Raw genomic sequence first — 25,152 nt, 5'->3', positions numbered from 1 at the left:
TTTTGAGTAAAGACAGGATCTCACTCTTGCTCAGGCTGGTTTCGAACTCCTGACCTCGAGCAATCCACCCACCTCGGCCTCTCAGAATGCTAGGATTACAGATGTGAGCCGCCACACCTGGCCACAAACACTGCAATTCTTGAGTGCCAATAACATATAGGTATTGTACTGGGGGTTGGAATATAAAGGCAAATAAACAATCAAATAGAGCCCCTGTACTCACAGGGACTCTTTAAAGTAAAATAGAATAAAATAAAACAATGTTTTAAAGTGGCTGTTTCTGCAAAATGCAAGTAAAAACAATGAGCACAGTTAAACTTAACTCTACAAAACTAAGTTTTCATCAGCTTGGAGTGTCCTGTATACTACATAACGGGTAATCTACGTAGGAAAATTCTGTCACAGAGATAAATGTCCCCAAACTAAAACCAGTTAAATGAATTTTAACAAAATGAAAGGGATCAGGACTCAAAGAGGCCAATAATCTATATATATTATTGGGCAAAACAAAAACAAACATGGAAATATCTTGCTAAACTAAACTCAAAATTACTACTTGAGAAAAGCTTAACTTTGGTTCCAATAATTCAAAATTTTACTGCTAAATTAGCAGATGTAGGCAATTCACTAGGATTTTACCCCATATTTGCCAAAGAAAAGAAATGCCCACAGGGGCTGTTTTCAAAACATAATAACTAAAGACTAAAGACATTAATACTCTTACAGTTGCATGCAGTAACACGGATCAACCATATTAGCTATAGCAAACAAAACAGCTTTATCTAGCAGCAAATATTCAGCTATATTCTAGATATTACCCTTTTATCAGATATATGGTTTGTGAATATCTTCTAGCATTCTGTAGGTTGCTGTGCAGAAATTTTAAAGTTTGATGTAGTCCTATTTATATTATTTTGCTTTTGTTGCCTGTGCTTTTGGTGTCAAAGAAGTCTTTGCCAAATCCAATGTCATGAAGATTTTCCCATATGTTTTCTTCTACGAGTTGTATAGTTTCAGGTCTTATGTTTAGGTCTTTAATCCATTTAATAATATTTAGCTCTAAAGAGATTTCTTTTATAAATTCCTCCCTCCCTCTGCCTCCAAACTTATCTGTGTTTGCACGGTGAAGCACTGTTAGAGTCAATGTCTTATGATCTGTCTCTAAAGATATCTTAGCCACTCTAGTCACTGTACACCTTACTTCAGGGTTTAGTTCTAGAGTCAGAATGAAAGCCAAAGTCTAAATCACCCTTGAAAAATCCCTTAAGTTTTCCATAGAGGAGAGCATAGCTGGTTATGCCTGTTTTGTATGATCCTGGTCATTAATGTTTATATGAATGTAAAACATAATCAATAATATACCATATATGGTAAAAAGAATACCATGCACCATGCACACAAATATCTATGTCTTTGAAACACTACAATCCTACGTGGTATAGCAAAAATCTCACTCTATGGGAAGGACAGAATTTGGACAATTTGAGGAAACAGATACAAGTACTCCATCCCTAATTCATTTCTGAATGTATGTTATTTGAGTATAGTGCACAGCCCTCAATATATTTTTTTTGAGACAGAGTCTCACGCTGTTGCCTGAGCTAGAGTACCATGGCAACAGCCTAGCTCACAGCAACCTCAAACTCCTGGGCTCAAGCAATCCTCCTGCCTCAGCCTTCCAAGCAGCTGAGACTACAGGCATGTACCACCATGCCCGGCTAATTTTTTCTATATATTTTTAGTTGTCCAATTAATTTCTTTCTATTTTTAGTAGAGACGGGGTCTTGCTGTTGCTCAGGCTGGTTTCGAACTCCTGACCTTGAGCTATCTGCCCACCTGGCCCTCCCAGAGTGCTAGGATTACAGGCGTGAGCCATCACGCCTGGCCCCAGCCCTCAATATTTTAACTGTTGTTATATTTTGTAACTTCACCACATTAATAGTATATCTTTGAGCAAATTACTTCAAAGATGATAATTACAGCTGTGTGAGAATACAAAAATTCCTCATAATGGAACTTCCAATAAATTATTTGCATAATGTTATCTTCTGGTGCAAACACCACACAATTTTAGGTCGATCTAATACATGGTATTCAATATCTCTATAAATATTATATTTATAGTGCTTATCCATAAAAATCATTTTTGTATGTGAACTTGTACCAATTTCTCTAAGGATCAGAGATATTTTTTACAGATTATTTAACTGTATTGGCTGAATACATCAAACCTAAACTGTAAGGGTGAAAACATTTAGCTCAGATAATAATATACCCCCTACCTATGAGATAATTCTTGAAATGCTCATTAATTTGGGCAATCTACACAAAAGTTAAAAAAAAGAAAAAGAAAAGCAACACACCTTTTATTCATTATATTTTTTATCGTTAGTGATGAATCTGTTTTTATAAAACCAGAGGTCAAATGTACTATTTCTTTATCCAAGTCAAATAAAAATGAAATATCATCCAGGGAAATACTCAGATTAAGAATCAACTGTCACTTTTATGAAAAATATTTTTAAAGAAAGAAAAATAAATGAGAGTCTTGTGAAACAGGCACATGTCCAAATCAGGTTTAAAAAAAATTTAGCCAATATTCACAGTGACAGGGCACATTAGAAAAGACACAGACATTTGCTTACTCAATGAAGTAGATCATCCCCGTATCAGTGTAGGCCATCTCCCAGTTTTTGGGCAGTGGCTCCAGGGTTTCATCTCTCATCATATAATTTCTGAAGTCCATGGAGCTATTTGTTTGGTTGTAACTTGGAATAGTCTTCATCCAGTCAGATGACTCAGAATGCCTCTCTCTGTTTTCTGCCATTGTTCAAAACAGAAAAGCGTGAAAAGTAGATAAAGTTACACTCTTCTTTGAACAGCCCTCTTCATGTCTAACAAAATACCAAATACATAAATATTGCAAATTTTCTTATCTATTATGTCCACATTCTCTTCTAAATTTTGAAATAACAAATATACATACTCAATTTTTACTTACTAATTGACATTAACCCTGGATAGCACCTTTGATGCTAGTCTGGGAAAGAAGCAAAAAACAGCACTAGAACTGAATTGTACTGAATTTATACTGAATTGTCAGTATAAATCCTAACAGCAGCAGCCTCCAAAGCAGCACTTAGAGAGTTTTTTATGTGTCAAGCTCTATTTTAAGTGCTTTACGTATAGCAACCCTGTGAGTATCTACTATTACTATTTCCATTATATAGACTGAGAAAACTAAGACACAGAAAGGTTAACTTAGTCAAGGTTATACAGCCAGTAGACAGTAAAGTTAGGATTTGGATCTAAGTGGTCCATGCTCTTAAGTGCTATGCTAAGTTGCCTTGTATACATTTAACACAAGCTTTTAAATAATACTCATTTTTAAAAGTTACACTCAATAGAGTTCCTGTTGTTAAATATAATCCTCTGTTTGGTAATATTAAAATCCTTTTAGAGTCCCAAAGTCCACGATGGAGGTAAGAATAGTAAAATCTGGTTACTGTCTAGGGAGTTTATGATTCATGCACTTAAAACTCATTTCTAGCACATAAAACTTATTTCTAGAACTTAAAAGATGCTATATAACAACTCCATACTGCAGGCAATGCCTCAGAATCAGAGAATCTGACAAGAGACCTTAGATATCATTCCCCATAGTACTTGAACTCCAACTATCCTTTATCCATCCAAGTCCTATAATTCATTAATCTTACTACTCATTGCCTTTCACTATTCCTCACCCTCCACTCAGGTCCCCACTGCCCTGCTAACCCAATTTACATTCTGCGATCTACCACTATAATCACTCATTCCCTTGTAAACACTCCTGATTCTTTTGCCTCAACCTAACTTCATCATACTTGCCTGGCTAAAAACCATAACTCTGCCTAAATCCCACTCTCCACCTACTCTACGTCAGCACATGCTAATACAGGCAATGCTAATAACTAGTTCACTTTAAATTCATGGTCACTGACCTCAAGTGGGCATTTAATGATGCATGACAATCATAACACAGTTCTTTAGTCCATTCACTGACACTCTCCTAGATAACTATTTCATACCTTTCTTCTCCTTAAATCACCTACTACTTTCCCCTTATTCCGAATCTCATTTGATGACCTTGTTTCCTATTTCACTAAGGAAACAGAAGCAAGCAGAGGAGAACTTCCACAAACTCCCACCATTGCATCTACACAGCAACTGTGCCCATTTACTCTACCATCTGTTACTAAGGAAGAACTGTCTGTACTCAGCTAATGTTAACCCACCAATTATGAATTATATCCCATCCTCTCTTGCCTACAGCAATTCTTTCACTCTCCATCCTGCATCACCAATCTTCCTTATATATTGGATCATATCCATCCACAAAAAACATGTTATTTCTCTATTCTTTAAAAAGAAAATTATTCTCTTTGCCCTCTGGCAACCACACTGTTTCTCTCTTTACACTAAACCACCTTGAAAGAGTTTGTACTTGCTGCCCTCTTTCCACTCTTCCAATTCTCTTTGGATCTCACTCCAACAGGCTTTTGAACTCCTATCATTACTCCTATCATAACTCCTATCCTGTTATCAAGGTCACCAATATCCTCCACATTGCTAAATCCAATGATCAATTCTCAGTTCCCATCTTATCTGAGCTATCAGCAGCTCGAATAGTTGACCACTTTCTTACTTGCACACTCAATAACCTCCTATCCCTGTTTATGCTCATGCACTCCTACTGCCTATTCTCAATACAGTAGCCAGAATGGGCCTGTTAAAACCTGTTATATCATGTTACTCTTTGACTCAAAACCTATAGTGAAAATGAATTGAATGAATTGAAATGAGAGATCTAAAATTGCAAACTTTGCCACTACTTCTTATCCATCTTCTCCTCTGTTTTATTTTTCTCTTTAGCACCATTCTACACACTATATATGTTATTCATTTATGTTGGCTAGTTCTGTCTCCCCCAACAGAAGGTAAAGTTTCCAAGGATTAGGAGTTTTTGCTTGTTTTGTTCGCTGCTTTATTCCCAGTATTTAGAACAATGGCTAGCACTTAGTAGCCTAGCAGGTGCTCAATAAATATTTGTTAAAATAATTAATTATATGTAGAAAAAGTGATAGAAATTAAAAGGTACCCAATGTATAAATCAATCTGGAAGGGAGTTACATTCTTGGGAAATAAGTATGTTGGAGAAAAGCAAGAGCAACTATATGATCTATAACACTTTTCTACCTACCATGTCCCCATTCCCACTCTCCAACAATTTTCTGATTTTTCAAGGCTCTAGTTTTAGGGACTTTTAGGGACTCTAGTCCCTAAAAGCAATACACAAAGCACATTTCCCCAACTTTGAATGATAAATTAATAACCACAGTTCATATTTATTCAGAAAAGATAAAGGTTTTAGTCTGCCGTTTTGTTATTTTTTCATTTAAATATTCTGAATATTTACAAAGAAATATATAATTTAACATTAGTGTCCTATGGTACACAAGAGGTAGTATACAAACTGCCTCCCACATACTCTTGGACACATTCCCTTTAAATATTACCATCAAAGAGTATGTAACATCTGATTTAACAAGTGGTTTATATGACAAGCATAAACTATGGAGATTATAAAAGGTTTACCTCTTAAGGAACTGCAGTGATCAACAAAAGGTTCTGCATTATGAAGTAAAAAAGAACATTTTTTTCCCCTTCAAATCAAGACCATATAAATTCCCATATTGGGACAGATTCATGGTCTCTAACCCTAGTGTTCAGCATTTTAAAATGTTAGCAAACTTAATTTTGTGGAATAGCAAAGCTGACATCAACATTAAAAGGTTGCACAGGTATGATGATTTCCCTTAATAACCCTAAAGATTAGAGAGGTAAATTCACCTAAATCTTTTTAAACCTATTTTCAGTCTTTATACCTAAATACATAGGAGTAATTCGTTTAACATTCAACATACACAATATGGGATATAACTATGTAAGAAGTCAGGACTATAAAAGAGAACTAATGCTTTGGAGGGAGAGATAAATAATGAATGTATTAACACAATAAATATAATATATATAGCAGTTTATATATATAATATACATATTATATATAATATGTATATTATATATAAAATATATATTATATATAATATATATAGCAGATAATGACTGATTAAGGAAAAGATCAAGGTGGTTTGAGAAAATGATATGAACATGGATGCTGCAAATTTGGGACCTTTAGCTCTTACTCTGTGCCAGGCACTGCTTTTGGTGCAAGGGATACAACAATGAAACAAAACAAGCAAAATTCCAGCCCTTATGAAGCTTACATTCTAGTGTTTTGAATGGAATTAGTACAGTAAATACCACTGAAATAAGTTCAGTTGTGACTCTATGACTTCCTAGTTATACTCTCAGTTACAACTAAGAACCTCCTAAGCAATCACCACGTTATTTAGGAGTACTCAAAAGGAGCAGATTCTTCGCCACTAAATTTCTGTTGGTTTTGCATTTAATGAAAAATACGGGAGTCATATTTGGAAATTTTCTTTCAGTGAATCCAACATTTAAATCAAAATATTGCAAACAAACCTTTCAGATAATTTTTACTGGCATATTTTCAAACCCTACATACTTTGTTTAGACTGAAGTCTATATTCCAAAACATCTATATTTTGTTTATATTCTGTAAAAAGTAGGATTTAGGTCAACAAGATTCCCATATTTCAACATCAGAGGTGAATCTCAAATATTTTAGGTAGTAGGATAATATAGTATAGGATATATAGTATATATTTTATTACTAATGATAGCTTATTCTTAATTTATCAAAATTGGACAAATCACTCTAGCTTACAGTATGGTGTACAGAGATATACTTTGCTCCACATACAACCTTTTCAAAAAATTAAAAACCCGTCACTTGTTTTCCACATGCTTTGTAAAAAGTTTTACTACCTCTAATTCAATGTCATAGTAAAGTCAACCTAGAAGATCAGTTAGAAGTTCATGTATTTACAAACCTGTATTTCCACTGCCATTAACAGCTTCCTTGTCCTCATCTTCTTCCTCTTCAGGAAGAGAGCTGTCCATTCTTTCCATCTTGCTGACAGATGTAGTTCGTTTTCTTTGGGATTCTGTGTCAAAGTCATTATCAAAGAGGACCTGATCAACAGGATCTGGCTGAAAAGGGCTGGGTTCTGCTGGAGGCTTGGGAGTTCCATAGAAGTTTCCTGAAGTGAACAAAATAGCAGCTGAAAGTACTAATAATGTTGAATTGAGAGAGCAATATGACCTAGTGTATGTTTCTCTCCTGTTTCTTACAATGAAGTTTTTGAATATTTATCACTGGCCAGAGGAAGGCCAAAGCACTCCTTGGGAAGAGAAGTGGGTGGAAATAGGGGAAAGAATTAACTTCTGTGCCCTTCACCATTTATTATCTAACATTTTAATTCTATTTGTATTAAGGCCAGGAAGTTGACTTTCTATATGTATATTATTTATATCTACAGGGCTTGCTTTACATGGGATCTGAATTAGGGCCTAATTTGTGAATTTAAATGCACTGATGCTCTCATGTAAGAATAATTGACATAAAAGGTGAGAGTAAAGGAGGATAAAACTAATTCAAATAATTTTATTCTAACGCACAACATAATGATAGGAATATAGGCTGTTTATGTAAAGGTAATTTTACAAAGTTTTTCTGAGCATTCTAATTATATCAGTTTATCTGACAATTTATAGAATAAATAGAGACATCAGAACATAATTCAATATTGGTTTATTCTCAGGAAAGCAACAAATATTTTAATTTCCTCTTGAGAATCAGTAATTTTTACAGTAAAAATAAATGTTCCAGAATAGAATGAAAACAATTGAGTATTTTCTCAATTTGTCATGCAGTTCCCATTAGGCAGCCAAATATAATGGGAAAGCAATCAACAGGTTTAGCTATATTAACAGTTTGTGGTTCTACCAGTTTTGACCTTATATCAATCATTATGCTAATGTTATAGAAAGAGAAATATGATTAGAGAGTAAATACTCATAATCTTTTTTTTTTTTTTAAATGAAATCACATCTTCTAATCAAATTCTTTTTCTCCTAAGGAGATGCTCATTCATATATGGCAAATTGCTGAGGTATATAATAGATTTATTTTCATAGATGGAAAAAAGCATAGGATATTTCCCCTAACACCAAGTCAAATCTAGAAATACCATAGTTTACCTTAAATTGTACATGCTTTGAAGGGAAAAGCATTAAGATGAATTCTTAATGCTTTTCATCTTTTTAGAGCTGTTTTGGAGTTTTTCTTTGTTTTCTGAAGGCTTTTTCATTTTTGCAGAACTATCAACTATTAAATACTTCAAATACATATAAAATTATAGACCATGGTATCAGAATTAAGATGAATTCTTTGACTCTGAGCATAACTGTCATTAAAATATTTGAGACAAAACAATGAAATCAAACTAAATAATATTTCAACTATATCCTGTCTCTCCCCATTCAATTACTCCCTTGCTTCCAGATCCATGTTTGAAATGGTGTTACTCCTACCATGCAGATGGATGCAAAGATTCATATTAAAATAGACTCCACTTTCTGCAAACTTTCTGGCCCATACGTAAAGCATTAAAGCAAAGACGAATGAAAAAGCTAGTTCACATTTCTCTGGGGCCAAGGGGCACAGAAATACTATAAACAGAGGTTTAGTTGGGGAATAGGATATTCTAGGGTCTCATTTTTTCCTGAATTATGCCTAATAATCAGACTATGAAGGAAACTGGATGTATGATGATACAAATAAAAAGGCCACATTTTCTAAGGATGGTAGTAATATTTACTAGAAACACTAGAAACACATTTTACTATGAATTCCTATAATTATTATCTAATTCTAGAAAGTTTAAGTTTTTTCTAAGGAGAAAATTTAAAAACACAGGGTATGATGGCTGCTATCCATAATCATTGAAAAGATTTTAGGACTTCATAACTGTGACAGATTCCTTATTAAAAAAAAATAATTACTGGGTTTGGATTTTTTTTAAAAAAGCTATCATTGTTTATAAGTAATTTAGATCTATTTTTTTTGAGTTGGTGAATATCAAGATTTCACATATAGCAAGGTATAAAATTCCCAGGTTTGTGAACCCTTACAAAGTCATTGACAGAAAATTTTTTTCATCTTTTTAGAGCTGCTTTGGAGTTTTTCTTTGTTTTCTGAAGGCTTTTTCATTTTTGCAGAACTATCAACTATTAAATATTTCAAATATATATAAAATTATAGACCATGGTATCAGAATAGTATTAGAAATATACATTATTTATATAAATTGACTTATATGAATATATTTACATTTGTTTATTTACATATACATCCTCCAGATAACTACTGCCAGCTTTCAGATCTCCCAATTTTTCCTTTAAGGACATGCATATATGGTCACATATACAATTAAAGGCCAAACTTCCTGTCTGTAGCCTTCCCACTCCCTGAACCGTACTGAAGTTGGTGTCATTCTCCCAAATATTATATACATTTAGGACATATATATATGCATTCATAACATACGAATACTACTGTTTTCATCAAAGCTTCACAGAATATTTTCATAACAGTTCACATATTTTTTCATAAATAGTATATATTTATGAAATATATATTCTTTTGTACCTTTTTATACAATTATACTTCTAAGACTTATTCTATTTCTTTCACCTGCTGTAAATAGTCCATTTTTATGAACAAATTAATATATATTTTATTTATTCTTAAAACTAAAAAGAAATTGTTTTCATTCTGTCTCTGTTTCAAATGGTGCTAAAATGAATATTCTGTGACATGTCTACATATGTCCTTGGACAACTGTTTTTCTAGAATAGACATCTAGAGGGGGTACTCTTGAGGTCAGAATTATGTACATCTTTGAATTTACTAGCTATTGTCAAGATGTTCTCCAAAAAGATTGTATGTACCATTTTATACTCTTACCAGCAGTGTATGGGAGTTTTCATTTCTCGCAATTTTCAGACTTTAAAATTTTTGCCAAATTGCTGGATGTGAAATGATGTACAATTATTGTTTTAATTTGTATTTCCTTTGAATTGAATATCAGTAATTAACATGTAATATACCACTTTGTCATATACCAAGTTCTTAAACTTAATGCAAGAATATGTAGAATATTTTCATCATTTAAGGGCAGAGAACTTCTTAAAACTTCAAAAGCACAAATCATAAGAAAAATAGTGATAAAACTGATATATAAAAATTAAGGATTTTTGTTTAATGAAAAAACAGCACAAGGTTAATAAGTGACAGAATCTATATCCAATGAGATATTAATATCTAAACATCTAAGGAATGTTTACAAATTGGAATGTGATTGGGATTGTACTTTTTAAAAAATGGACAAAGCAAAGAATGCACAATTTGCAGAAGTCCAAAAGACAAGAAACACATGAAAAGATGCTTAAACTCTCTACCAGAGAAACTAAAATTAAAGTAAGATATCATTTCTATAACCATTAGATTGGCAAAATTATAAAAGTAGATAATGCCACCTGTTGATGAGGATGTGGAGCCATTACTACAGTTGCTACAGGAACCCTTATGTACTGCTGAGGGGTTTTTTAAAGTGTACAGATTTTGGATTCTCAACCACAAACAGAAAGCAATCAATGAACACTCATGAAATCATATGATGAATGTGAATTACTATGAAATAAGTATACTAGTCGGTTTAACTGGATTTTTTATATATTTTACACAATCAACTTCATAATATAATGGAATATTTTTGCTTATTGTTTAATCCTATTTTAATTAGCAAATTACAAATTTCCTAATGAAAAGAAAATTTTCCTAAAAACTAAGAGGAAAAAGACTTCTTGAAAATGTGGTATTTTACTGATCAAATTTCCTCTGAAATAATTCTAGTTACTCAGATAGTTTTCTGGGTGGTGGTGGTGGTGGTGGTGGTAATATTTGGGGACATACCATCATACGTTCCACTTTCTAACAATGCTCCACTCTCTTCCAGTGCTTTGAACTGTTCAACAGAAATAAAATTATAGTCCACTCCTGGTACTTCTCCATCCCTGGGGGCCCTTGTAGTGCCTAAGGAAAAAAAAAAAAAGAAAAAGAAAAAAAGTAGTTTGTAAAGTGCTTTTAAACTTACGAAATATTCAGAATAGAATATTCAGCCTATAGAGAATACATGGGAGAAACAGACTATTGAATATATATTTTTTCTTTTTTATTTTTTTAAATTTCAGCATATTATAGGGATACAAATGTTAAGGTTACATATATTGAATATATTGTACCTACTAGGATAAGGATCAGAAAACTTTAGGCAACTTAACACTATTAGGTGAAAATAGGATAATAAATAAATGTACTTTAATAAAATCTACAGATAACCATGAAATTAAAAACTACAAAAAGTCTAAAATAATTTTAGTGCCAAAAGAGGCTTAACCTTCCAAGACAGAATAGTTAATTCTTAAACCTCAATTATCATTACTTAACAGCAAGAAGGAGAGAGAAATCCGGCAATGACAGACTTCTTCCCCCTCCCCAATTTTATTAAGGTATAATTGATAAATAAAAATTGTTTATATTTATAGTGTACATGATGTTTTGATGTATATATATATATATATTGCGAAAGACAGACTTTATTTTTAAGTGGTTATTCTATATATTTTTTTCTTCCCTAGCATAAATGTAAACTAACATTCTACTTACTAAAGTCATGAAAGAACAAAAATAGAGAAACCATTTTTATAAGTTCTTTTAATAAACCTTATTTTAAAAACTTGGACAAACATTGATTATGAAGTTATTTTATACTAATGAATAAAAGGCTTAAGATGGGTATTCATGTATTGCTTCTTAGCCATTACCCTCTTCAAGTAATTTCAAAAAATTAAGCAGTAAGTAAACTGCTTTTAAAATTGACTACAGCAACAAATCACTAAATTTCTCTATATTAAGGAATTTATGCTAAAATAACATCTTTCTTTCAGCTCCAAGATTTAAATTCCATTTATGGCAGCAATGCTACATTTGATTGAATTTTATTAAATAAGAATCAATCACTTTTATGAACAGATATTAGAAATGTTATTATAAATACTACAGAATACAAAAAGAGGTCCAGAGTTTTTAGCTGGGGACACAGTCTGGGACATGTAGTAAGTCTTGAGCAAGGAGGCCTTCCCAACCCTGTTCCTTCACATTGGTCCCTATTCCGTAATGGCACTCCAACTAAGAAACCCAAAAGTCAGACATCTTGAGAGGCTTCCTCTACTCCACATCCAGTCACCAAACCCACCTCTTAAATATCTCAAGATACTTCTCTTCATCTCCACAATCATCTACTTCATATCATTATCTATGACCTGTATTTTTGGTCCCCCCAGGTCAACTCTCACCTCTCCCCATCATACCCTCTACTCCCACAACACAAACTGGGATTGATTTTTCTAAAGCCATATTTTTGCCAATGATTTTTCTAAAGCCATAGTCTGAGCAAACAAACAAACAAACAAAAATCTCTCTCTAAAGACCCACCAATGGATACTCATGATCCTTGATATAAAATCCTGACTCTATAACAACACATTTTATAATGCCCTATGCAATCTGGCCCCTATCTACCTCTCCAGCTTTTTTCTTGCCTCATCCCTTTCACATTCCAGGCTTTAGCATATAGATTTTTTCAATTCTCTTAATGTTCCTTTTACTCACTCACGTCCAAAGCTGCTGTTCTTTTCCTACAGGACTTCCTACTCCCTTTCTCACTCTTACTTCAGCTAACTCCTACTTATCTTTCAAGTCTTGGCTTATAAAGTTCTTTTAGAGAACATTCCCTGATTCCCTTCTAGGGTATGCCAATATGCAGAAACCCTATTTGATTCAGAGTACAGTCACAAGTCTTGGTACAGTGCAAGGATCATAGTAGGTACTCAAGACACTTAGCTGTCAAATAAATTAAGCAGAAATTTAAACAAATGCAATAAGCACACTACCTGGCAAAAAATATGCTCTTATTATTATTATAATAAATTAAATTATATATTATTGTAAATTATAAATTAATCCATGGCCAATTCAACTGCTCCTACTGTTTAAGTGCATTATATTCTGTGGAAAACATCCACAAAGATGATGATACTACATTAACAGTAATGATCTCAGAAAATAATGATTAAGCCAATATTCTACACAACAAAGATAACATTGAATTTCTCCCTCATTTTTTTATCTTTTTCTAAAAATGAGGATTTCTCTGTTTTACATCAAAGAAGAAAAAAAAATATGGAAAACATAACTTCCTTTCTTTGTTAGCATTATACATTTTCAATTTTTCGTGTTTCTCATATATTGACCAAAACTATGTTGTTAAATTCCCTATCAGCAGCTTTAAGCTCCCTATTAAATAAAACTTATTGATAGGAAATAAATTCAATGATTAAAATTATAATTTATAATTATTTGTGATGGAAAAAAACATGGCCATAATATTATGTACCTTCTCCCAGTAAGAGGTGGGGCCTGTTGCATCATCTCTTGAATCTGGACTAGACTTACGACTTGCTTTGATTAATTTAGTGTGAAGGATGTTTTGTTGTGTAAGTTTAGGATTCTAGACTTGCATCTTCACCCTTTTGGAATGCTCCCACCACCACATAAGGAAGTCTAGGCTAAACCACCAAATGATGAGAGAGCCCCAGACAAAAATAGCACCAAGACCCCAGACACATGAGTGAGACCATCTTAGCCCCTTCAACCCTAGTTGGGCTGCCAATAACCCACTCGTGGGCAGCCACATGAGTGTCCCCAGCTATACCCAGCCAACTCATGAAATCATGAGAAATAACATGATAATTATTTTAAGCCACTAAGTTTTAGGATGGTCTTTCACGCAGCAAAGGCTAATTGAGATATTATCCAGATAAACTCTACTATAAAATATTATGACTATAAAAAACTCAGTTTAAGAGCAAATTATATTATAGATAATATAAAAAGAACACTGACCCAAGGAGTGGGAAAACTTTGTCTTAGTCTGAGATTTTTATTATTATTATTTATTTTTTGAGACAGAGTCTCACTCTGTTGCCTGGGGTAGAGTGCCATGGTGTCAGCCTACCTCCAACAGCAACCTCAAACTCCTGGTCTCAAGCGATCCTCCTGCCTCAGCCTCCCGAGTAGCTGGGACTACAGGCATGCGCCACCATGCCTGGCTAATTTTTTCTATATATTTTTAGTTGGCCAATTAATTTATTTCTATTTTTTAGTAGAAACGGGGTCTCACTCTTGCTCAGGCTGGTTTTGAGCTCCTGACCTTGAGTGATCCTCCCGCCTCGGCCTCCCAGAGAGCTAGGATTACAGGCATGAGCCACCAAACCCAGCCTGAGATTATTATCAATGGCACAATTTGGAACAAGCACTTAACCTCTCTGGGCTTGATTCTCTTCCCACAAAGTGGTGCTGAGTAAGATGTTGTCTATGATACTTTCCATTAATAAATATGAATGTTATGTGTGATTCCAACATATGTTTCTAAGACTTTAGAAAATAGCTTTAATGTTAATTCTCCTTATAAAGTATTATAAATTTTCACTTCTCTCCCAAACCATAAAACCCCATATACCTAAAAGGTTATCTACCTTCCCCTACCCCATTGCCTTTAGCATCCCTCAAAATTTATCTTTACATTCTCTTGATATTCTCTATATTTTATGTAAAGCTTCTATATCAACCTCTGTTATCACTACATTTCTCCTTTTTACCTAAAAAGTCCTCTAAAGAGTATCATTTACTCACAATTTCCAATTCCTCTCCTCTCACTGTCTGCATAGCCTATTCCAATCAGATCATGGCCCCAATCAATCACTGAAACAATTTGCTATGTTCAGCAATAGTTTCCACTTTGCTTAATTCAATGGTCAAGTCTAAGTCCTCATATTATCTGACCTATGAACAACACTTGACATACCTGATTATTCCTCCTTTTTTGTTATTCTGAAATATACAGAAAAGTGCATAAAATGTATTTATTTAAAGTTAAACAACTAATTACAACCACACACACATCTAGGTAAAGAAATGGAACATTACTTGGACCCTAAAAGTCTTGCGTGCCTCTGATAATAAACTTCTAAACTGCCTCCATCTCCAAAGTAACTACTATCTTGACATTTGTGATGATGATTTCCTTTCATTGGCTATACCAACTAAGTAATGCATTTCTAAGCACATAGTTTAGTTTTGCCTGTTTTACAACTGCAAGTGAATAGAACCATACAATATGCATCCTCCTGTGTCCACACCAATAGTTGTTAACAAGTTTTAAAACTTGCCAATATGCTGAGTGTGCAAAGGTACCTCACTGTGCATTTAATGTGTAACTATCTAATGAGATTAACATTATTTTTCATATATTTACTGGCCATATATTCAGCTTTCCTTTATTTATAAAAAATATCACAGCAAATAAAATACTTTGTCTTTAAAAAAGGAAAAGAAAAGGTAGCTCGACAAAAAGGGGTGTAAGGAAAGATTGAAGCTACTGAATAATGAAAATAGAGTAAATTTTGCAACATACCATTTTAAGACAGAGCATATGGTCAAACTAAGAAACGAAGTCAAATTGAGATGAATGGGCATCATGCATATTACCATGTTCTTCCTCAGCTGCAACATTCACCTGTGTCTGCTTGTTATTCACCCGTGTTTGCTTGTTCTGTTTACTTGCTACTTGATGACACAAAACATTAGCATGCTGAGTAAAATGGCATAAGAACCAATATAACCTCAGTTAAATTGACATCATTCTCCTACCTATTTGCCAATCACATATGAACTTATCTGCATTGCAGAAACAAATGTACCAGAACAGACAGTATCTTTTCTGATTTTTTTGCCTGTTTTATTAAAAATGGTGACAGAAGTTATTAATTTTAATGAAGTCAAATTTATCAATCCTTTCCTTTGTAGCTAATGGTTTTTGAGTCTAGTTGAAGAAATACTTTCCCAAGGCCATGGAGATATTCTATATTCTTTTTAAAAAGCATTACAGCTTTGCCTTTCACACCTAGGATTTTGATACACTAAAATAGATTGGGGAGGTGCTAATGGGATGTAGCTGTCCAATTTCCTTTTTTTCCAAATGACTTTTCAGCATGATTTATTGAAAAGTCAATTATTTCCCCCTCTGATCTGGCATAGCACTTCTGTCAAAAAACATTTATATAAGATTAAGTGTCTACCACTGGGCTTTCTCTTACATTCCATTTATCTACTGACCATTCCTGTACTATTAACAGTGTTATACTTATTCTATTTTCATAATAAATCTTGATATATAATACAGCAAGTACACCCTATCTTGTTTTTCTATTCACAGCCCTTCTATATAAATTCTAGGATCAGATAAATGGGCTAAAAAGGTTGACATTTTTACGGAAATAGATTGAATCTATTAATAAATTTGAGGAGAACCCACATCTTCACCATATGAGTCTTTAATTCAGGGACAAGAAATCTCTACAAATATATTTAGTTCTTCTGGAGTGTTCCTCAATTTTATCCTATAGAGCTGTAGTCCTGAACCCCCGGGCCACGGATCTGTGGCCTGTTAGGAACCAGGCCACACAGGAGGAGGTGAACAGTGGGTGAGCAAGGGAAGCTTCATCTGTATTTACAGCCGCTCCCCATCACTCACATCATTACATGTGCTCTGCCTCCTGTCAAATCAGCAGTGGCATTAGATCCTCATAGGAGCAAGAACCCTATTGTAAATTGCACATGCAAGGGATCTAGGTTGCACTCTCCTTATGAGAATCTAATGTCTGATGATCTGAGGTGGGGCTGTGGCTATGAAGTGGGAGCGGCTGCAAATACAGATTATGATTAGCAGAGACGTTTGACTGCACAGTAAATGTATGGGCTTGAGTCATCCTGAAACCATCCTTCCCACCCCCAAGTCCTTGGAAAAATTATCTTTCAGGAAACCAGTCCCTGGTGCCAAAAAGGTTGGGGACTACTGCTATAGAGGTCTTACCTTCTTTCTTTCTTTTTTATTTTTGAGACAGAGTCTTGCCCTGTTGCCCAGGCTAAAGTGCCGTGGCATCAGCCTAGCTCACAGCAACCTCAAACTCCTGGGCTCAAGCGATCCTCCTGCCTCAGCTTCCCAAGTAGCTGGGACTACAGGCATGCATGCACCACCATGCTCGGCTACTTTTTCCTCTATATTTTTAGTTGTCCAGCTAATTTTTTCTATTTTTGGTAGAGATAGGGTATCGCTCTTGCTCAGGCTGGTCCCGAACTCCTGAGCTCAAATGATCCATCTGCCTCGGCCTCCCAGAGTGCTATGATTACAGGCGTGAGCCATCGTGCTTGGATGGTCTTACCCTTTAGAGGTTAATTCCTACATATTTCAAATATTTTTATGCTATTATAAATAATATCTTTTTGTAAATTTTCATTTTTCTAATTAATGGTATAAAATATATAACTTACACACAATAGAATGCACTAATTCTTACAATTCTGTGAGTTTTGAGAATCATCACCTCCAAAAGTTTTCTTGGGCCCCTTTACAGTCTCCCACCCTGTGGCAGTTACTAACGTACTGTCACTAGAGTTTTGCCTTTAATCTCATATAAATGGAATAATACATTAATTCGATTCCACTAGTTGTTTGTGTCTGGCTTCTGTAACTTAGCACGATGCTGTACTATATTGATTGATTCTTGTATGCTGAATCAACCTTGCATTCCAGGCATAAGTCCCACTTAGTCATGATGTCTGTTTCTTTTAATAAAATACAATAGAATTCATTGCTAGTATTTATTTTAGGATTTTTGTATCAATATTCATCAGGGATATTGGTCTATAGTTTTCTGCTGTGTCTTTGTCTGGTTCAGGGTAATGAAACTGAATGAGTTTGGGTGTGTCCCCTTCTCTCCTATTCTTTGGAAGAGTTTGACAAGCATTGGGGTTAAATGTTTGGTAGAACTCTCCAGTGAAGCCATCTGGTCTTAGGCTTTTCTTTGTTGGGAGGTTTTTGATTACTATTTCAATCTCCAAACTAGTTATAGGTCTGTTCAGATTTTTTGATTTCTTCATGATTTGGTCTTGCTAGGTTTATGGTTCTAGAAATGTATCCATTTCTTCTAGGTTTTCCTAGGTTATATGTGGCATATAATTGTTCATAGTAGTCTCTTATAATTCTTTTTATTTGTGTGACATCAGTTGTCTCCTCTTTCTAATTTTAGAATTTAAGTCTTCTTTTTCTTAGTCTAAGAGTTTTTCAATTGTATTGACCTTTTATAAAAACCAATTCCTAGTTTTGCTGATTTTTAAAACTGTTTTTCTGTTCTTTATTCAATGTATCTCTGTTCTAGCCTTTGTTATTTCCTTCCTTCTGCTGACTTTGTGTTTTGGTTGTTCTTTTCTAGTTCTTTACACGGTGTAAGATTAGGTTGTTGATTGGGTATTTTTCTTCTTTTTTAATGTGTTTATTGCTATAAACTTCCCTCTTAGTACTGCTTTCACTGCATACTATAAATTTTGGCAGGCTGTATCTTTATTTGTCTCCAGATATTTTCTAAATTCTCTTATGATTTCCTTTGACCCACTAATTTTTTTAAGAGCACACTGTTTAATTTCCACATATTTGCACATTTTCCTGTTTTCCTTCTGCTATTAATTTTAGTTTCATTCCATTATGGTCACAGAAGATACGTTATATAACTTACATTTTAAATTTGTTAAGACTTGGTTTGTGGCCATTCCCTACATGGTTTGCCATATAGGGAATGTTCCATGTACAGCTGATAAGAATATATATTCCGCTGCTATTGGGTAGATGTTACCTGTATGATTGTTAGGTTCATTTGGTCTATGGTGTTGTTCAAGCTCTCTGTTTCCTCATTGATCTTTTGCTGGTTCTATTCAATTTCTTTTTATTTCTGACAGGTATTCCATAGTATGGATGTACCAAAATTTGATTATCCATTCACCAATGAGGGCATTTGGGGTGTTTCCAAATTTGGACTATTATAAATAAAGCTGCTATGTAATTTACAAATCTTTGAGTAGACATATATTTAAATTTATGTGGAGTTAATACCTAGGAGTGAAACTGCTGGGTCATATGGCAAGCGTATGTTTAACTTTATAAGAAAATGTCACATTATTTTCCAAATAAGTGTACCACTTTGCATTTCCACCAGCAATATATGAGAGCTGTAGTTTATTTACATTAGTATTTCTATGTAGGAATTCCTTTCTACAGTTTCTCAGGAAATTTACTTTTTTTTTAAATCCCAAGAAAAATCATGGGGGGAGAAATTAATGGAGAAAACGAGAAAAAAAGTATTGTAATTCTCCTGCGTGAATTCAAGCTTAACAATTTGACATAGAAACATTCACTGGCTTAAAAGAAATCAACTGGTATCAATTGAAAGCAAGAGCAGGAAACACTGAAAAGTAGTATCAAATGTTAAGGTTGATCACCTAAGTGTCCATCAACAGATGAATGGCTAAAGAAACTGGTACATATACACAATGGAATACTATTCAGCCATGAAAACAAATGAAATCCTGTCATTTGCAATAACATGGATGGAACTGGAGAACATTATGTTAAGTGAAATAAGCCAAGCACAGAAAGACAAATCTCGCATGTTCTCATTCATATGTAGAAGCTAAATATTAAAATAATTTATTTTATGGAGACAGAGAGAAGAATGATGGTTACCAGGAGCTGGGAAGGGTAGTAGGGAGGAGAAGACAAAGTTGGATAGTTAATGGACACAAAAATATAGTTAGATAATTAGATAGAATGAACAATATTTGATAGCACAATAAAGTGACTATAGTCAACAATAAGCTGTGGTATAATTTAAAATAACTAAAAGAGTGGAATTAGAATGTTCCCAACAGAAAGAAATGATAAATGTTTGAGGCAATGGATACCCCAATTACCCTGATTTGGTTATTACACAATATATGCCTGTTTCTAAATATCACATGTACCTATAAATATATACAACTATTATATACCTGTAATAATTAAAAATAAAAAAATTTTCAAAAAAAGAAAAAGGTTGATCAAATAAAGACAAATACCACATATTCTCACTTATAAGTAGGAGCTAAATTGTGTGTATACATGAAGGCAGAGTGTGGAATGATGCACGGTGGAGACGCGGAGGGTTGGTGGGGATGGGGAGGGTGGATGGTGGGTACAGTACGCGTTGTTCGAATGATGGATGCACCGACGGCTCTGCTTCATCACAATGCAATATATCACTGTAGCAAAACTCCACTTGTACTCCATAAATATAAACAAATTTTAAAAAATTAAAAACAAAAATGTTAAGGTTGACATCTCCAGGAACCAGGACAGAAGCATGTTAGAGAACAGCAGTCACAACATGCTCAAGTCAGTCTTACTTGTAGCTGTTCCCATAAGTGCGTGCTCATGGCCTTACCTGCTAGTGGTGGGTCTTTCTTACAAATGCAATACTAATAAAAGATTATATGTGTACTATACTTTGTATAAATTCTTTGAGTGGGTTCCAAGAAATAACAAGTTTAGAGGCTAAATCAGTCCTTAAATTGGCAGTTTTAACACATGACTCTGTGTAATGCTGTTAACCATGCTGAGAGATCTGAATGTTAGGTTATTTGAATACTATCCGATAATATTCTCTGGCATATTCCACCGTTTGAGTATTTGCCCTGAGATTCAGTGCTTTGTAAATGCTTTAACAAAAGAAATGCAAAGAGAAGAAGTGAACGCTGCACTGAACACTCCAACACAAAATCAGAAACTGATCTAAAAATCTCAAGTAAAAGCAATATAGATTTCAATGGCAAATCAAAATCAGAAGAAGCAGATAAAATATTTTTAAGCAAAATACATCATGATGCCCAATTTGAAGATGCTTTTGGACACACTCTTACTATACTGATGAATATCAATGCAAAATGAAATACTTTTTTTCTGTCTAGAGTATCTGTCACCAAACAAAGATCAAGATCATCAGATAATGCAATTGATGCTTTGTGCTTTAATAGTTCATTTTAGGAATGAAAAATTCAAATACTGAACATGCGTGATTATCTTTCAAAGTTTTACATGATTTTTATTTGGCATTTATTTTGTATTAATGTTTTCTTCTTTTAAGACTTTTTATTATCAAATGTCTGTATCAAGTAGAGATTACTTAAAAATGGCATTAAAATATTATATTAGTGCATAATAATAATAAGCTATTTGATTTTATTTTGCCATTTTCTCTCTGTAAGCACTTTCCACACTCAGGACAATCCATCCCACACTACGATATTAGCCATCATTATTGCTATAACAGTCAAGTGCAGCAGTTATTTAGGCTCTCAATGTACTAGATTCATTTGGCACTTCTTCACAATCAACCGCAGGCGATACTGTGATTTGTGATACTACAGCTTGTCATGAATTACAAGCATTAGAAGAAACTTGGCACTGCGTTTCAAAACCAAGAACACAACCAAAATTGATCTAGAAATCCCTTCTTGGAGAGTCTGTCTTTTGGGACTACTATCAGTACCAATTCTATACCAGTCTGGATCCAGATAGGAGGTAGAATCCACATGGAAATTTGAACAAGGAAGGTTTAACACACAGAATTATTAACTATTTACTGGGAATTAACTAAGTGGCAATAAAAGAGAACTATAAAGAATATCACCCTAGAGCTGAGGGAGAATACCCAAGGAACCAACTTAAAAGGGAAGGATCCTCTCAAAGTCTGGCATTCAGACCTCATCAAAGAGGTTGTGGTAAAGGCACATGGGATAGTGGAGAACTTTGCTGGGTTATAGCTGGTTCATAGACAGTCGGTTAAAGCTAGCAGGCACAGAACTGTCTGAGGTACCGATGAAACTTACCAGCAAGCTGCCTTTGGTGTGGTGGATGGTTTTGTTTGTTTAACAGAAAACCAGCTAAGACACTGACTGGACTTGCCAGAAACCCACAGGAAAACTGGTTTGCAAGGGATATTACTGAAATCTGGGGGAATAGCTGGGGTGTCCACAGAACTCACCAAGAAACTATTAGGAAGTCAGCTGGTATACTGGTAGTACTGATGAAGCCACCTATAAGGGTGTTGTTGAACTTGCTGCTGAACAGAAGTTAAATTTTGTCAAATGATTTTTCTGTATCAATTGAGATGATCATTTGGTTTTTCTTTTCTAGTCTAATATTAATTTTCAAATGTTATACAAACCTTGTGAACCAACCCCACTTGGTCATAATATATTGTCCTTTTATAAATTGCTATATATTGATTTGTTAAAATATTATTAAGGATTTTTTTTTTTTTTTTTTTAGAAAGGGTCTTGCTCTGTTGCCAGACTGGGGTGCAATGATGTGATCACAGCTTACTGTAACCTCAACTCCTGGGCTCACGGGATCTTTCCATCTCAGCCTCCCAAGTAGCTGGGATTATAGATGCACACCACCATGCCTGGCTGGTAATTTCTGTCTTCTAAGGAATTTCTCCAGTTCTTTTACTATTTCAGTACTAAGTTGTTGAGTTTACTGGCATAAAGTTGTTCAGAATATTCCTTCTTATATACTTAAAATCTGTAGGTATTTTAGTGATGTCACCTTTCTCATTCCTGATAATTTGTGTTTTCTCTCTTTATTCTTAAGCAGCCTTACTAGAAGTTTATCAATTTTATTGATCTCAAAGAACCAACTTTGGGTTTCATTGATGTTCTGTATTTTCTATTTCACTGATTTCTGCTCTTATTTTTATTATTAATATTTACTTTCTTCTGCTTAATTTGGCATTACTTTGGTCTTCTTTTTTCAGATTCTTAAGGCTAACATTTAGATTATTGATTTGAGATCTTTATTATTTTCTAATACGAGCATTTAATACCATAAGTTTCCATCTAAACACTATTTTAGCTAGATACTACAAATTTTTATATATTTCTGTTTGATATGTTCTGATATATTGATATGTGTGATATTTTGTAATTTCCCTTGTGATTTATTCCTTCACTCACAGGTTATTTAGGTATGTGCTATTTAATTTCCAAATATCTTTCTGTTAATAATTCCTAATGTAATTACATTATGGCTAGATAATATATTTTATATTATTTAAATCCTCTTAAAGCTATTGAGTCTTGTTTTATGGTCTGGAATGTGGTCTATATTGGTAAATGTTTCACATACACTAGAAAGAATGTGGATTCTGCTGCTTTTGGGTAGCATGTTCTAATAAATAGCAATTAGGAAAAATTGGTTGAAAGGGCTGTTCATGTTTTCTATTACCTTACTCATTTTTTACTTCTTTATTCTTCTTTCATTTTTGAAGGATATTTTTGTTGAATATAGAAATCCAGGTTGGCATTTTTTCACTTGTAGAATGTTAAAGATGTCATTTGATGAAGTCTGGCTTGTACTGTTTCTGTGGATACGTCCACAGTCATTCTTTGTTCCCTTGCATGTAAAATATCTTTTCCCCACCTCTGTCTGCCTTTTGCATTTTCTTTTCTTAAACAATTATTTTATCTTTTAGAGACAGGGGTCTTGGTATGTTACTCAAGCTAGACTCAAATTTCTGGGCTCAAGAGATGCTCCCCGCCTCAGCCTCCTGACTACAGGCATGCACCACCGCACCCAGCAGCACTTTGTTTTTATCACTGGTTTTCAGCAATTAGATTATGATGCACCCTGGTGTGGTTTTCTTTTTGTTTCTTCTACTTGGGGTCTGCTGAGCTTCTTAGATATGTGGGTTTACAGTTTTCATCAAATCTGCAAAAATTTTGGCCACTATTTCTTCAAGTATTTTTTCTGCATCCTCCACTTTGTCTTGATATTTTTCCATAGGGCAGTATAAAAAGATCATAGTCCTGTTCTGCCTACATTTCAATGTCTGAAAACAGCTGTTACATATATTTTGTCCCAATTTCTCAGTTTTAATGAAAGGAGGGTAAAACCAGTTATGGTACTGGTACTTTACGGCAAAAGCAGAAATCTTTCTTTCAACCTCTTTTTGTTCAAAAAATGTTTACTTTTTCAGTCTTTTTCTTCTCTGTGCTTCAGTTTGATTAATTGGTATTGCTATGTGCTAAAGTTCATGGATCTTTTCTTCTGCAGTTTCTAATCTGCTGTTAAGCCCATCCAGTTAATTTTGTAAGTTACACTTAGTCCTTTTTTTATATATTTCATTTTATCTTCATTATATTGATGTTGTCCTTTAAATCCTCAAGCATATTTATAATAATTCCAAAATTCCTGGTCTAGTAATGTCATTATTTGTGTCATTTCTATTTCTTCTTTTCCATCAGCTGACTTCTCTTTGATTATGAGTCACATTTTCCTGGGTTTTTTGCATGTCTAGTAATTTTTCATTAGATGCTAGACATTGTAAATATTATGTTATTCAGTGACTCCATTTATTTGTCTTTCTTTAAAGAGTCTTTCTTTTCTTTCTTTTTTTTTTTTTGCTAGCCATCAACTTACATCCATATCTGCTTGATCCTTTTGGGGATTGCTAAATTAAGCTCGCTAAAGTGGGCCTAGAGGAGCTTAATCTATGACTATTTCAGCCCTACTAGTAAGGCAGGACTCTTCTGGGATTTCTCCACTCAGGCTGATTAGAACCCACTGTCTCCCAGCCCTGTGTAAGTGCTAGGAATTGTTAACCTTAAGCTCCCAGAGAGGTTTTTTTCCAGGTCTCGCTCTGTCACCCATGCTGAAGTGCAGCAGTACAATCACAGCTCACTGCAGCCTCAAACTCCTGAGCTCAAGGGACCCTCCTGCCTCAGCCTACCAAGTGGCTAGTACTACAGGCATGCACAGCATGCCTGCCTAATTTTTCTCACTTTTTTTTTAGAGAGGAGGTCTCGTTATGTTGTCAAGCTGTCTTGAACTCCTAGCCTCAGGTGATCCTCCTGCCTCTGCCTCCCAAAATGCTGGGATTACAGACATGAACTATTGCACCCGGACCCAGGGAGTTCTTTGTTTGGCTTTGTGGATTCTGTTCCCACACATTCTTAGCTTAGTACTTCCCAACATACTCAAGGGGGTGCCCTTGCAGGTTGCTTGATTTCTT

At 34.3% G+C, this 25,152-nt stretch overlaps 1 protein-coding gene across 3 annotated transcripts in view; it reads right to left on the bottom strand.

The window, feature by feature from the left end:
• Positions 1-25,152, bottom strand: part of MAGI3 (membrane associated guanylate kinase, WW and PDZ domain containing 3) — a 259,169-nt gene that overhangs the window by 81,422 nt on the left and 152,595 nt on the right. For all 3 annotated transcript variants that reach the window (XM_075999991.1, XM_012778436.2, XM_012778438.2), the window contains exons 3-5: positions 11,006-11,125; positions 7,020-7,229; positions 2,646-2,820 (exon numbers count right to left, since the gene is read on the bottom strand). In XM_075999991.1, the coding sequence (XP_075856106.1) occupies positions 2,646-2,820; positions 7,020-7,229; positions 11,006-11,125 (505 nt within the window). The remainder of the gene's footprint in view (positions 1-2,645; positions 2,821-7,019; positions 7,230-11,005; positions 11,126-25,152) is intronic.

This window comes from Microcebus murinus, chromosome 2 (genome assembly GCF_040939455.1).
Source record: "Microcebus murinus isolate Inina chromosome 2, M.murinus_Inina_mat1.0, whole genome shotgun sequence".
Taxonomy (NCBI): Eukaryota; Metazoa; Chordata; class Mammalia; order Primates; family Cheirogaleidae; genus Microcebus; species Microcebus murinus.
This window is presented reverse-complemented; position numbering and strand designations above follow the sequence as displayed.